Here is a 16,278-nt window from a genome sequence, read left to right as displayed (position 1 = left end):
TTTAGGGATTACGTTGGGTAATGCGTTGAATAAGAACTTACTTGGATGAGTAGTGAAACATCTTCAACATTACAGATCAAGCCCAGTTGACTGTGACCAACTTCTGCTAGACATACCATGGAGAAATGAAAACCTTCACAGACAAGTGTAGTAGTCAACTAGTTTGTCTTGTTCTCAAGGTATTTCATTGCCAAATGTTGATAGACTAAACTCCATAGAAAACCACTCAAAGTAGAAAATACTATACCAACAGGTTTACTGCCCTGATCTAGTCTATAAAACAATTTTTTTTCTCAGTTCTGAGATACCTTCAGCTTACCATACGAGATAGCGAGAAGAATGTTGTGGGTACAAATTGATCCAATTGAAATGTACTCTGCACACCATTTATTATAAATAACAACTTCTGGTAATAGGATATAATAGGATTTAAATTCGGATTTTCTAAGCTACAATTATATTGAATAAATACACAAGTAGTATATTTTTGCCTTTCTTGCAGATTCTTTGGTCTATGCAGACATCCAGTACAATAGAGAACATTGTTCCTCCAATCACCTTCTCATCTTATTGTTTTTTTGTTTTTTTTGTAGTATATTTTCAGTTATATAAATCTATAGCTTTCTGAAGGTGAAAGGCAAGACGAAAGCATGTCACAGTGGGACTGGTAGCTATGTACAGAGGCAATTAATATTATTATTTGATTTTTTTTTTTTTATTTTTTTTTACATGTGAAGGCATAGATGACTATCCTAGAAACCTATTCACCAGAGGAACTTAGTGAGTTAACAGTTCTGCTCCACCATCTGTTGAGTACAGCCAGAATGCTATTATTTAATACACCACCTTGATATTCTGCTCCTAAAACATTTTTCATTTTTCCCATTCGCACGTTAAGGCTGGCAGGCTAATATTAAGAGAGTTATGGGAATAATAACTTCCCTAAAAAAAAAATATCGATTTGAACAAATTTAAAGTGTCTAGGCACAAAAAAAAAACCACCCAAAACATATTTAATAAATTTTGTCCACTACCTGCCCATTTCTCATCTCGTGCCTTTAAAATGACTGCAAGTATCTAAAATACTGTTGCTCTTGCAAGAAGTCCAGCGATCTGACAACGCTGCCCCTGCCGCACAAATCCAAAGCAGTGTTGTCAGCCCTACCCAATAAACGACGGAATGCCTTCTTTCATCAGGGATTTAGTTCAGCTGGAACCCCATATGGAAGAAAAATATGTTTGAAATATATTTTAAAAATATTATTCCCAAATATATTGACATATATTTGAAATTCCCAAATTTTAGCCGTATTCAATATATTTCAAAATATAATATTTTTAAAATATATTTCAAATATATTTTTCTTCCATGTGGGACTTGGCGGAACTCAGTTCCACCACCTCTGGCTCATGCCCTATGCTCCCTGCTCACCACTATCACTTGGAAACATAGAAGTCTGGCTTCTCTCTTGTCTCCCAACATCTCCTCCAGATCTGATATCCTGAGTGGCTCCCACTGAAGGCAAGATGGGGACAAGAGAGATAAAGGTGTCCGGGGTGCAGCGTGGATATCGACTCCCCAACTGGATGATCTCCCTGCAAGTGAGAGAGGTGGGGCAAACTACAATGCGTGGGGAGATACTAGAGCGGGCTGGGTGCTTCAGCTTCATACAGTAACAAATGTAAGATATTTGGAAGATGGTGGAGCTTTTAAGGGGGAGGGGGGGATGGGAAGATGGGGGTAGTGGAGGGGGGGTTGAATGCAGAGGTCACAGCTAAAGAGTGGGTAAAATGGGAGACGTGGATTCAGAGGTAATCAGCTGTGGAAGAAGGCTGAACTCTGCACTGTGTGTGTAGCGTACCCCTGAACTCTGCACTCTGTGTAGCGCACCCCTGAACTCTGCACTCTGTGTGTAGCGCACCCCTGAACTCTGCACTCTGTGTAGCGCACCCCTGAACTCTGCACTCTGTGTGTAGCGCACCCCTGAACTCTGCACTCTGTGTGTAGCGCACCCCTGAACTCTGCACTCTATGTAGCACACCCCTGAACTCTGCACTCTGTGTGTAGCGCACCCCTGAACTCTGCACTCTGTGTGTAGCGCACCCCTGAACTCTGCACTCTGTGTAGCTCACCCCTGAACTTTGCACTCTGTGTAGCGCTCCCCTGAACTCAGCACTCTGAGTAGCGCACCCCTGAACTCTGCACTCTGTGTAGCGCACCCCTGAACTCTGCACTCTGTGTGTAGCGCACCCCTGAACTCTGCACTCTGCGTAGCGCACCCCTGAACTCTGCAATCTGTGTGCAGCGCACCCCTGAACTCTGCACTCTGTGTGTAGCGCACCCCTTAACTCTGCACTCTGTGTGTAGCGCACCCCTGAACTCTGCAATCTGTGTGCAGCGCACCCCTGAACTCTGCACTGTGTGTGTAGCGCACCCCTGAACTCTGCACTCTGTGTGTAGCGCACCCCTGAACTCTGCACTCTGTGTGTAGCGCACCCCTTAACTCTGCACTCTGTGTGTAGCGCACCCCTGAACTCTGCACTCTGTGTGTAGCGCACCCCTTAACTCTGCACTCTGTGTGTAGCGCACCCCTGAACTCTGCACTATGTGTGTAGCACACCCCTGAACTCTGCACTCTGTGTAGCACACCCCTGAACTCTGCACTCTGTGTAGCGCACCCCTGAACTCTGCACTCTGTGTAGCACACCCCTGAACTCTGCACTCTGTGTAGCACACCTCTGAACTCTGCACTCTGTGTAGCGCACCCCTGAACTCTGCACTCTGTGTGAAGAACACCCCTGAACTCTGCACTCTGTGTAGCGCACCCCTGAACTCTGCACTCTGTGTGTAGCGCACCCCTGAACTCTGCACTCTGTGTGTAGCGTACCCCTGAACTCTGCACTCTGTGTGTAGCGCACCCCTGAACTCTGCACTCTGTGTGTAGCGCACCCCTGAACTCTGCACTCTGCGTAGCGCACCCCTGAACTCTGCAATCTGTGTGCAGCGCACCCCTGAACTCTGCACTCTGTGTGTAGCGCACCCCTTAACTCTGCACTCTGTGTGTAGCGCACCTCTGAACTCTGCACTCTATGTAGCACACCCCTTAACTCTGCACTCTGTGTGTAGCGCACCCCTGAACTCTGCAATCTGTGTGTAGCGCACCCCTTAACTCTGCACTCTGTGTGTAGCACACCCCTGAACTCTGCACTCTATGTAGCACACCCCTGAACTCTGCACTCTGTGTGTAGCGCACCCCTGAACTCTGCACTCTGTGTAGCTCACCCCTGAACTTTGCACTCTGTGTAGCGCTCCCCTGAACTCAGCACTCTGAGTAGCGCACCCCTGAACTCTGCACTCTGTGTAGTGCACCCCTGAACTCTGCACTCTGTGTGTAGCGCACCCCTGAACTCTGCACTCTGCGTAGCGCACCCCTGAACTCTGCAATCTGTGTGCAGCGCACCCCTGAACTCTGCACTCTGTGTGTAGCGCACCCCTTAACTCTGCACTCTGTGTGTAGCGCACCCCTGAACTCTGCAATCTGTGTGCAGCGCACCCCTGAACTCTGCACTCTGTGTGTAGCGCACCCCTGAACTCTGCACTCTGTGTGTAGCGCACCCCTTAACTCTGCACTCTGTGTGTAGCACACCCCTGAACTCTGCACTCTGTGTAGCGCACCTCTGAACTCTGCACTCTGTGTAGCGCACCCCTGAACTCTGCACTCTGTGTGAAGAACACCCCTGAACTCTGCACTCTGTGTAGCGCACCCCTGAACTCTGCACTCTGTGTGTAGCGTACCCCTGAACTCTGCACTCTGTGTGTAGCGCACCCCTGAACTCTGCACTCTGTGTGTAGCGCACCCCTTAACTCTGCACTCTGTGTGTAGCGCACCCCTGAACTCTGCACTCTGTGTGTAGCGCACCTCTGAACTCTGCACTCTGTGTAGCGCACCCCTGAACTCTGCACTCTGTGTAGCGCACCCCTGAACTCTGCACTCTGTGTGTAGCACACCCCTGAACTGTGAACTCTATGTGTAGCGCACCCCTGAACTCTGCACTCTGTGTGCAGCGCACCCCTGAACTCTGCACTCTGTGTAGCACACCCCTGAACTCTGCCTTCTGTGTGTAACCCCCACCCAAAAACTCTGTACTCAGTATACTCAGTACGTAATGCACTTCTGGTATTTAATGCCCCTTTAAGACCCTCCCACTGTTAATGAAATTTTACCAAACACACTATTTGATGCAGTTTGGAGGGTGTGTGTGTGTGAGGAGGGGGTTGTTTTTGAGGGTCGTGGTTGAGTTCCTACACCTATTTTCATTTTATGGAATGCGAAAAGGAGGCATTCTGTAGTTGATCAGAAGAGAACTGGGGAGGGGGTGACAACACTGGTCAAGATTTCAATGCAGCAGAGAGAGTGTTGTCAGCTCACACAGCAAGCTAGGAGCCCATTGGATTTCAAGCAAACCAACTGATATTTTTCTGCACTTGTAGCATTTTTAAAGGGATAAAACATGGGGAAATGTGCATGTATTGGATATATGTACCAAATATGTTTCTTTTTTTTTTTTTTTACTTTGCCCAGACATGCACTTGAACCGTGCTTTCACTTACTGTTTGCTCATCAAAGATTTGATCGAACGAGAAAAAGTACTAACTGCCGTGGCTACAGTGGCGGACTGCTTGGCTAACTGTCCTACCACGGTATTACACTGGGCAACTGTCCGCGTACTAGATTCTTCCGCTGCCCGGAGCAAGAAAGTATAATTTCTCACCACTTCTTCTACTTTTGCCAAGAGCTCCTGGCGTTGGCTTTCGGAACGGATCAAAAACACCAGTTTTACAAAAGTCTCGATGAGACTGCAGAGCACCTGAAAGCTGCAAGTCACTGCGGTGAGCATATGCTCTGGGTTTTTATCCACGCCTGCCATTCTTCTACAGGAGGCCCGGAACTCCTTAAATCGCATGGTCAACTCTTGTTTGCGTTGGCTGAGATGCGTTGAGTCTAGCTTGGGCTCTCCAGCCTCAGTGCTGACGACACATTGACGCAGCACGGTGAGGAGTTCGCTGGTATCACGTTGAACGGACACGAAGCCATCAGGAAGGGAATATGAACGCCCATGCAGAGCATTCACCTTGGCCAGGCTGCCCTCAAAGGTGGCTGTGCGAAGATCAATCTCTTGTGTCTGATTATCTTCATGGACACTGCACACACTAGCATCTAGTACTTGAAGGGTCTGGCTTAACAGTGGGGTGGTCTCCGAATTTAAACTGATTCCCGGAAGAATCTGCATGGGAATGGAGTAGGATAATTCATCCCTGTCACTGCTCTCATCAGCCGAGGAGCACCGGCGACAGTTGAAGCAGTGGCGGATAGAGCAACATTTGTCCCCCGGAATTACATTTTCCTCTGCAGGCAACTTTGATTGGACTGAAAATACTTCTTCCTCTACTGGTAGATTCACCAAAGGCTTTCTCTCCTCTCTGTTCCCCATCAAATCTGTCATTTTGCTTTTTAACATGGGAGGCTCAACCTCTTTCTTTTGCGGTTTAGCGCTGGGCGGGTTGCTTGGCGCTTCCTTTTTTTTAACTTCACCGGTGCTAAGCTTTTGCGGCAAATTTGTGGAATGAATGGTGCTTTCTGCTCGCATTTCACCGGTCGTAAGACATGACGTTACCTTCTCAGATCCCCGTGACTCCAGACTAGAGGAACGCACGAGTCGTGGGTGACCTTTGCCCCGCACTCTTGGCCTGTTCCTTGGTTCAGGCTCCAAAGAACTGCTAGGTGGGGCATGGATACCTCTTGTTATACGTTTACAATCACAGCTGCGTCGTTGCTCACGAGACATACCTGGCACTTTTTGAAGAGGACTGCTACGTACCTGGCATGAGCAAGGTCTAGGCACCAGGGGGTAAAGGATTTCTTGGCGTGGACCACCTATTTTTCCCTGTGGTCTAAGCAGTTCTTCAAGGAATTCCATTTCATACTGCTTAACTTTGCGCAGCTGGGCTTGTCGTTCATCGGTTTCACGTCTCATTCTGGTGGGAAACGTGGCAGAAAAGAGTTTGCGTAACTTTAAAGGTCCTCGGTTCCTAGGTTTAGCACATTCGTCCAGCTCAACTGGAGCAGGCACTTTTTCAGGGATCGTTGGGGCTACTGATTTATCCGTTTCAGATTTTACCTTTACTTTTGCATTGTCTGTGTTAAACATGAAGATGTTTGGAATTGATGGAACGTGTTCCTTCTTCTCATCTTTCTCAACATCTTCCTGCTTTCTCTTACTAATGTTCTTCACAGCTACATCATCAACATGAGTTTTAGTTATTTCTTTTTTATCTGGCCTCTTGTGGCTCAAGTGTTTTTCTTCAAGGCTCATGGCTGAGCAAGCTTTAGCATGCAGTCTCTCATCATCTGTTGGGGATAAATGAAGATCTTCATGGTTTCCATTTACAGATTTATCTAAGCCGACAGCAGATGGCTCTGCTGGAGATAGTCTACACCCACATGGGCTACTTAAGGATTTTTTTTCTTTCTCATTATCTCGATCATTCAACATGGCTGATAAAGTGCTCTGAACAATTGGATTTGCCGATAAAAAACCTGCCTCTGAAGAGTCTTTTGTTGACTCTGTAGCCATGGTGGAACTCTTCCTTGGCGGATTCTGGGAAATCTTTGAAGGTTCTGTGGAAGTGGCTGAACTTGTGCCTTCTTTAGGTTTTTCGGGAGATGTAAGTATGGACACAGCATTATTTAAGTTGAATTTTGGGCTTGAGGGGACAGCCACTGACTCTTGATGTAGGCTGGTACTGATCAAACTTTGCTGTAACAGAGCAGGTTTTAGTAAGGGGCTAGTTTCTCTGCTCAATGAATAAGGAGAAGCAAGGACAGCCTGAGCAGCACAGGTCTGTATTCTAAATGGAAGGTCCTTCCGGGAAAGAAGACTTTCCTTGTTGAGGTGGTGGGCCAGGAAGTAGGCAGTGTTGTGATGTTGCTTTAAGGCAGTAACCATTTCCGATACATCCGTTAGCTCTGAAGAGTTAGTTTCATGACCAGAATCCAGGGAAGAGTCTGGAGTGATAGCAGCAAGGACAATGAGGCCTGCAAAAGAGAAATATATTTACCCTAGTTATGTTAAACAGACTGGCACAATAGGAGAGAGTAGGGAACAGTTAGACCCTCTGCGAGGTTTTTATTGCAAAGACTAAGCCCTGGTTCACATATATGCATCTGATTCGCATGACATCTGAACCGAACCGGCTTTTTAAGGAGCTGGTTCACATACAGTTGTGTTCAAAATAATAGCAGTCAGACATCACTAACCGGATCAATCACTGTTTTTGGTAGACATGATATTTCTACATGGCAAATAATTCCAACAGACCCAACAGTCATGACATGCATGCTGCTGATTCTGTGTCATTGAATCACTCATTGAAAGGGGCGTGTTCAAAATAATAGCAGTGTGGAGTTCTATTAGTGAGGTCATTCATTCTTTGAAAAACAGGTGGCAATTATTGCCCTTATTTAAGGAAGGAAGGCAGCAAATGTTGTACATGCTGGTTACAGTGCATTTCTCTCTGAAATTCTGAGGAAAATGGGTCGTTCCAGACATTGTTCAGAAGAACAGCGTACCTTGATTAAAAAGTTGATTGGAGAGGGGAAAACATATAAAGAAGTGCAGAAAATGATCGGCTGCTCAGCTAAAATGATCGCAAATGCTTTAAAATGGCAACCAAAACCTGAAAGACGTGGAAGAAAGCGAAAAACTACCATTGGAATGGATAGAAGAATAGCCAAAATGGCGCGGACTCAGCCAACAATCAGCTCCAGGAAGATGAAAGAAGGTGTGATGTTCCCTGTGAGGACTGTTACAATTAGAAGACGCCTATGTGAAGCCAAGCTATCTGCAAGAAGCCCCCGCAAAGTCCCACTGTTGGGGGAAAGACGTGCTGAAGAGGTTACAATCTGCCAAAGAGCACATTGACTGGCCTAAAGAGAAATGGCGCAACATTTTGTGGACTGATGAAAGTAAGATTGTTCTTTTTGGGTCTAGTGGGCGGAGACAGTTTGTCAGACGACCCCCAAACACTGAATTCAAGCCACAGTACACTGTGAAGACAGTAAAGCATGGTGGTGCAAGCATCATGATATGGGGATGTTTCTCATACTATGGTGTTGGGCCTATTTATCGCATACCAGGGATCATGGATCAGTTTAAAAACATCAGAATACTTGAAGAGGTCATGCTGCCTTATGCTGAAGAGGAAATGCCCTTGAAATGGGTGTTCCAACAAGACAACGACCCCAAACACACCAGTAAACATGCAACATCTTGGTTCCAGACCAACAAGATGGACGTTATGGAGTGGCCAGCCCAATCCCCGGATCTTAATCCAATAGAAAACTTGTGGGGTGACATCAAAGATGCAGTTTCTGAGGCAAAACCAAGAAATGGAGAAGAACTGTGGAATGTGGTCCAATCATCCTGGGCTGGAATACCTGATCACAGGGGCCAGAAGTTGGGTGACTCCATGCAACACAGATGTACAGCAGTTCTCAGAAACAGTGCGACTACAACCAAATATTCATGAAGTCATTCAAAGGAAAGCAAAATCTTCAAACATTTCTCAGTTTATATAGTGAATGTTTGAGTTTGTAAAGAAGAATACAAACACTGCGATTTTTTTGAACCGTCTAATATTCACTTTTCTTCAATTTTTTTAGAGGAACAACACAAATTTGATGTATTTTTCTTCATGTTTTGATTTGGAATAGAATGTGTCGTGTTCCCAATGCATTTGTGTGGATGGTAATAAAAGCTATTAAAAGGATTTTCAGCTTTATTCACTTTTTTCAACACACTGCTATTATTTTGAACACAACTGTATGTGCAGGCTGGCCATAGTATGATGTTAAAAAGAGCCAGTTACCAGTCTCAGTCTGGTTTAAGATTTGAGGGGAAATCCTCAAACAGGGTCAGCTGTTTTGGCAACAACTCTTAAAGATGGGAATTCCATTCACTTCCTATTTCCTCTCATTTCCTGTTGCATCAAGAATAATTTTTGACCTCCATGTGACCAAAATGTCAACAGATTAGGTGTACAGGAAGTAATCTGCCAAACAACTGAAATGAGAAACCTTTGCTAACATCTGTATGAAGACAATAAAAATATTCTAAAAGCTGCTAAAAAATATAAATCAGCCTTTCTCAGCCTTTTTGTCCCAGAGGAACCATTGAAATAATCTTCATGTCTCGGGATACCCTTGCTAAAGCCAATGCATTGGGGGCCAGGTAGAACATGCCCCTTACATGGGGTGGCCACTGGGAAGAATGCCACCCTAACACTGGTGGTGACCATGCCATCCTAATAGGCAGCTAAAAAGAGCATTGGTGAAATGCAACTGGCTCTGCCAAGTGGCATTGAATCTGGGACCATGCAGACACCATCAAATGGGAGGTACATTTTTCACAACTCAAGGAGTCCCCAGCAACCTCTGGGGCAACCTTTCTCAACTAAGGTGCCATAGCAAAATGCATAATTATGGGTTGTCACTGGAACAGATATACAAGGGTAGTCTGAAACGTTCATGGCCCAATACAGAAGGAGCGACCACACAGACATGAAACCTTATCACTGCACATAGCCAATGCGGTTTTCATGCTCTCTTTGCAAACAGTTGGTAACAGTCTTCTGCTGCTGCACACCCTTGGAATCCTAGAAGACTGCTGTCACCACTTTGCCCGCTGAAGGAACACTTTGAGCCTTCTTCTTCTACTTTTTCCGTTTTCAACTTCATTACAGGGGGGTGCCAACTGTTTGCAAAGAGCACATGAAAACCATTGTAGCACCCTCTAGTGCGCTACTAGAATAGTGTATTATAGGTAAAATCATACTCATGGTAGTTGTGTGAGTCATGTGACTGAGGTCCAGTTATTGCAGGTCAGCTGGATGACTCAACAGGTTTTGGCTCTATCGCCTCCTCCTGACTCTGAAGGACCATAGAACCTTCCAGCTGGTAAGCAGGAAAGGGTGGAGACCTGATCTGCATATTCATGGGAGCCAGTTCATTCAGGAAATGATGTCAAAGAGGGCATTGTCTTATTTTTTGTTACTTCCTGTTGTGTCTACAGGATAGGAAGTCAAGGTAATTCATTTAACTGGCAGACAGATGGCAATATAACTTGTCATGGGTTTTAATCGTTCCCTACTTTATCAAAAACTAAAAAAAAAACTTTTGGCATTAGATATACTTTAACACATTTCAACATACCTGCTGTGGACTGAGGTGCAGCGCTGGGGTAATCCTCAGAAGCAGCAAGAGCCTCTAGAGCTTGAAGGGTGGAAACTAGAGCATCATCCAGCTCCCTTGCATGATCTCTGACTGTCCTTGTCTGGACACTGTCTATTAAAGTGACTGGTAACTCTTCATAGCTAAATACAGGGTTCACATTTGCTTTTTTTTGTTCCTTGCCCTTTTCATGGCCCTTTTCAATGGTCTTCTTTGGGTCCTCCTCATCTGAACTGTTATCTCCAAATCCCGGTGGTGGGGGTGCAGCAGAAGGCAAAAAGGTTGCAGTCTCCCCTACGTCCCGATCAACTGCCAAGCTCTCTCCTTTACGTCTACCCTTTTCTTCCTCCTTATCTTTCTTGTTTTCTGGAGGTGGCAAGGATATGAGGTCTACTGAATTGTCCCTACAGGTGGATGACCCACATGAATTCACACACTTCACATCCATCCCACCTCCCCCAGACCGATTCTTCAGTTTGGCTTTGCAGGAGTCACAGTAGAATTGGGTGCCCTCCACTTTCACCTGGCTGTCCATAGTGAAGGAACGGGACCTGCAGACTTCGGGCGTATCCGGTTCACTCTTCGTTCCAGGTTGGCAGGATGTGCCCTTGGGTGTGGGATCAGATTTTGTTCTTGGTCTGGCCTCCTCTGCAACAACATTCTGGTTGACATCTCTCCCCTCCTTGTCCCGTAGATGGAGGTAGCACAGACTGATAGACTCCGGGTTCTCTGGTGGAGTGTGGGGTTCGGGAGCAAAGCCCTTTTCGGTGAAGTCTGCAGATAGGTTGGAGGAGGTTGGTGCCTTAACAGAAGTTGGCATGCGTGACATTGCGGGCAGACTGATGTGATCTACAAGGAATAGATTCATTTGTAAAATTATTGCCACTTCGATTAATTTTTCTACAATATTTTATCAATGTGGAAGAAAATATTTTCTCTCCTTTGATGATATTCTTGGATAGCAGGGTCTCATTATAAATATATATATAGAATCTGAAGAATATATTTAAAAAATATATATATTTTTTAAATATATCCTTCAGATTTTTTAACATATAAAAAAGTCATTTCATTTTTACATATATATTTTTACATATATTTGTACATGCATTCCAAAATTGTAGATTTGTATTTTTAAAGATATATAGTATATATATATATATATATATATATATATATATATATATATTTATTGAAATATATTTTAAAATATATTGAATGTCATAGCATTTCAAATACATGGTAATATATTTGGGAAGAATATTTTTTAAATATATTTCAGATATATTTATTTTTCTTCCATGTGGATTACTATATTATAGCAAACTGGTAAGGTCAAGTGTGGCAGATGGAGAAGGGTCTTGGGAAGGGCCATAAGAATGAAGCCATAAGTGCTGCTCAGATGTGTTCACAGGGCAGTGGTAGACATTTGTGAGGAAACATTTTCAGGGTTATAATTAGTCATAACTGGTGACGGTGGCCACGAAGGTGATACTTTTAATGTCATATGGGCCAGGGGGTTGGTGAGGAAACATATCCAGGGTTGTGCTCTGTCAAGACTAGTAAGGGAGGTCATGAGGGTGATGTTTTTAATGCCATTCCGATAGGGAGCTTCGTGGGATAATAGTGGGTTGCGGTATGGTAGATGGGGAATAGTCATGTGGGTACAGTTATTGCAAAAGACCATGGGATTCATGCTTCAGAGACAGAGAAGTAGGGAAGAGTCTTGTTGCTACCACATTTGAGGTTGAAGGAGTTCTTTGTATGTGATGGTAGGTCAGTGAGACAACATTGGGTTGTGGTATAGTAGATGGGGAAGAGTCATGGGAGTACAGGTGTTGGGAACAGGGGCGGACTGACAACTCATGGGGCCCTCAGGCAATAGGGGACCATGGGGCCCCTGTGTCCTCACCCACACCCAAAAAAGCCTATGAAAAAGCCAATGAAAAGTACCAGGGGCATCTCATGGGGCCCCCTACTGACCCTGGGCCCTCGGGCAGTGCCTGAGTGCTCGAATGGTCAGTCTGCCCCTGGTTGGGAAGACCATGAGGTTCATGCTCCAAAGACAGGGAGGTGGGAAGAGTCATGTTGCCACCACATTTGAGGATGAAGCTCTTCTTTGTAAGTGAAGGGAGGTTGGTGAGACAACACTGGGTTGTAGTATGATTGATGGTGAAGAGTCATGGGGTACAAGTATAGGGAAAGACCATGAGATTCATGCTCTAGAGACAGGGAGGTGGGGAAGAATAATTTTGACACCACATTTGAGGGTGAAACTGTTCTTTGTAAGTGAAGAAAAGTTGATAAGAGAGCAGCAGGTTGTGGTAAGTAGATCAGAAAGAGTCATGGGGGTACAGGTATTGGGAAGAACTAAGAGATTCATACTCTTCAGGCAGGAAATTAGGGACACCTCATGTTGATACCACATTTGATGGTGAAACTGTTCTTTGTAAGTGAAGAGAGTTTGGTGAGACAACATTGGGTTGTAGTATGGTACTGTATATGGGGAATAGTTATGTGGGTAACAGGTGTTGGGAAGACCATGAGCTGTATGCTCTAGAGACAGTTAGGTGGGGAAGGGTTATGTTGCCACCACATTTGAGGGTGAAACTGTTCTTTGTAAGGGAAGGGAGGTTGGTGATACAACACTGGGTTGTGGTATGATAGATGGGGAAGAGTCTTGGTGGCAAAGGGAGTACAAGTATTGGAAGAACCTTGAGATTCATGCTCTATAGACAGGAAAGTGGAGACATGTTGCAAGCATATCTGAAGGTGAAGATGTTTTTTTGTAAGTGAAGGGAGGTGGGTGAGATAACAGCCCAGATGTTCCATCTGCCAGCAGCAGGGGACTACAGGGGGCAAAACATGTCTTTACACTTAAGGGCCTTGCTGCTCCTTATAAGTGGACTTTTCTACCATCCCATGTTGTTTGCTGATTGTTTTTCACCACTCGAATATGTACCATGGTGTTGAGTTGTAGCTCCATGCATGCTTTTTCCTGCCAAAATAGGCTCAGTATTCTCACATACTGTATAATAAAGAACTCTGAGATATTATTTTGAACTTTAACCATCAATTGCAATCCCAAATAAACTTTAGCAATCAACTTAGCACCCCAAGAGACACTAAAACTGTAGTAATTAATTTGTGGGAACTGACTTTCCATTGTAATTGACATCTCATTAGGTTCTGCCCCTGAATCTTGCCAGTATTTAAGTCTCTCCAGTACGTAAAGCTGTTTACTAGATGTCATATGGGTTTTGTGTTGTCTTCTTAACACCAGGAGACCTGGGGTTTAAGTTATTTTTAACTTTGCTGGTTGTCACAATGGTAATTGTGACCCTACAACAATTTGCAAAATTTTTTTTCTCCACAATTACAAAACCTTATTAGATGTATCTCAGCCACATTGCCTAAAGTTCTTATGGACGTACGCAATGGATGTCTGGAGCAAATGCTGCCAATGTGATGTATGTTTTGTGTGTAATGAGATGGCCATATGTCTGTTAGTCACACACTTTTCATTCCAGTAATTGTCATCATTACTGGTAAACACAAATGTCTTCTTGAGTTATGCATAGTTTGATTGGACACGTCCAACTGAAGTTGAAAGCCTACACCATTTACATTACTGCCCTAAATCTGTCTAAAGCATCTCAGAACATTGCATTGCTATTTAGAGTGGAACTTCACTCGCCTCTCTAGGTTTTTTTTAACCTCCCCCCTTTAACTGTTATGCAGGATTGTCCTCGATTCAGATACTCACGTGCCCAGCATTGCCCTGCTGTGATCCACTGCTCAGGTGCTCCATCTTGGTCCTCCTTAGTCATCAGAAGCTTGTAAGCTTGTAGGCAGGTACAGTCTGTACTCCCCACTGTAGGTGGCGCTTGACCCAAAATGGCAATACAGCAGGAGAAGTAAGTCCTGAGGAACTTCGTTCCTCTTTGATTTCCTGTGGTCTCCTCGGAGCAGCTGTCTAATTGGATGCTGGTCCCCTCGTGACCTCTGTGGGCATCTTAGGTGTGTGCAGAGCTTATTTAAACCCCTGCCCCCATGATTTGGCATGCATTTTGCGAGTGGCTATAGTAGGGACAGGTTCTCCACCTGTTAGGGACAGCATTTAGTAGCAGGAAAAGGTTCCCGGAGAAGTAGGGAAAGTGCAGGGACTCATCTTCCTCTTGCAGAAGCCCCCTTATTGGGTTGAACCGGCCAGACCACTCTTCCACTCCTCGTTGCAGATGATGTCAGCAACATTTAAAGTCACAGGATCGTTGCTGTGAGACTTGCAAGTGGTTCCAGACGGTTGTGCTCACCTGCTGGGCTTGGTTGTATCTTATCTGAACGTTTCAATGTACTCAGTTCCCCACAATCTTCCTCTGTGTGTTCTCTACCGCTGCTAAAGCACGCTGCACACTGCTCACACTTGGCATAGTTGTCAGGATTCCAAACTGCGTGGGGAGGCCCCAATGGTTCCGGCCCCTGATGATATGCTCCAGCTCCATCCACTGGCCGCTGTGTGTTCCTGCTCCTGCACCTTCATCTAATCAACATCAGCATTGACATCTAACTAACATCACCACCAACATCACCACCTGCATCTATCCAACATCACCACCCGCATCTAAACAACATCTAACCAACATAACCACCAACATCCCCACCAACATCAAAGTCAGAACTAGTCAAAAGTACTATACTAATGATCAGATAATTGGCTGATTGTTCCACATACAGAATTTTTTGTACAATTTTCTTATTGTGCCTACAGACCATAACCAACATCACCACCAACATCTAACCAATATCATCACCAACATCACAACCTCCATCTAACCAACATTAACACCTGTATCTAGCCAACATCTAACCAACATCACCACCAACATGTAATAAACATCACCACTAACATCTAGCCAACATCTAACCAACATCACCACCAACATCTAACCAATATCACCACCTCCATCTAACCAACATCACCACCAGCATCTAACCCTCATCACCACCTCCATCTATACAACATCTAACCAACAACACCACTGATACTGAACCAATACGTAACTCACATCACCACCTCCATCTGACCAACATAATCACCTCCATCTAACCAACATCACCACCAACATCTAACCAATATCATCACCAACATCACAACTTCCATCTAACCAACAGTAACACCTGTATCTAGCCAACATCTAACCAACATCACCACCAACATGTAACAAACATCACCACTAACATCTAGCCAACATCTAACCAACATCACCACCAACATGTAACCAATATCACCACCTCCATCTAACCAACATCACCACCAGCATCTAACCCTCATCACCACCTCCATGTATACAACATCTAACCAACATCACCACTGATACTGAACCAATACGTAACCCACATCACCACCTCCATCTGACCAACATCATCACCTCCATCTAACCAACATCACCACCAACATCTAACCAATATCATCACCAACATCACAACTTCCATCTAACCAACATTAACACCTGTATCTAGCCAACATCTAACCAACATCACCACCAACATGTAACAAACATCACCGCTAACATCTAGCCAACATCTAACCAACATCACCACCAACATGTAACCAATATCACCACCTCCATCTAACCAACATCACCACCAGCATCTAACCCTCATCACCACCTCCATCTATACAACATCTAACCAACATCACCTCTGATACTGAACCAATACGTAACCCACATCACCACCTCCATCTGACCAACATCATCACCTCCATCTAACCAACATCACCACCAACACTGAACCAAGATTTAACACATATCAACACCTCTATCCAACCAACATCCCCACCTCCATTTAACCAAAATCACCACCCAACATCTAACAAATCCTCCATCTATTCAGTCCTACCTAAATCCATCAATACACCTATGCTCCACCCCTCACTGTTTTCACAGAACCAGCAAAGTATCTTGTAAAAAAAAACAAAACACAGAAA

At 44.8% G+C, this 16,278-nt stretch overlaps 1 protein-coding gene across 4 annotated transcripts in view; it reads right to left on the bottom strand.

Moving 5' to 3' along the window:
• Positions 1-372: 372 nt before the first annotated feature.
• The window catches only part of FRMPD3 (FERM and PDZ domain containing 3), a 155,602-nt gene continuing 139,696 nt past the window's right edge, over positions 373-16,278 (bottom strand). For 2 of the 4 annotated variants that reach the window (XM_089661395.1, XM_089661396.1), the window contains 2 exons: positions 10,272-11,138; positions 373-7,097 (listed from right to left, as the gene is read on the bottom strand). In XM_089661395.1, coding sequence (XP_089517521.1) covers positions 4,609-7,097; positions 10,272-11,138 — 3,356 coding nt within the window. In that variant the 3' untranslated portion in view covers positions 373-4,608. The remainder of the gene's footprint in view (positions 7,098-10,271; positions 11,139-16,278) is intronic. The other 2 variants (XR_016308258.1, XR_016308259.1) reach the window with 2 other exon arrangements.

Source organism: Staurois parvus, unplaced genomic scaffold (assembly GCF_062004578.1).
Source record: "Staurois parvus isolate SC_StPar_1 unplaced genomic scaffold, SC_StPar_1.0 ptg001332l, whole genome shotgun sequence".
Classification (NCBI taxonomy): Eukaryota; Metazoa; Chordata; class Amphibia; order Anura; family Ranidae; genus Staurois; species Staurois parvus.
Note: the sequence above shows the minus strand (reverse complement) of the source record. Positions and strands in the feature narration are given on the sequence as shown.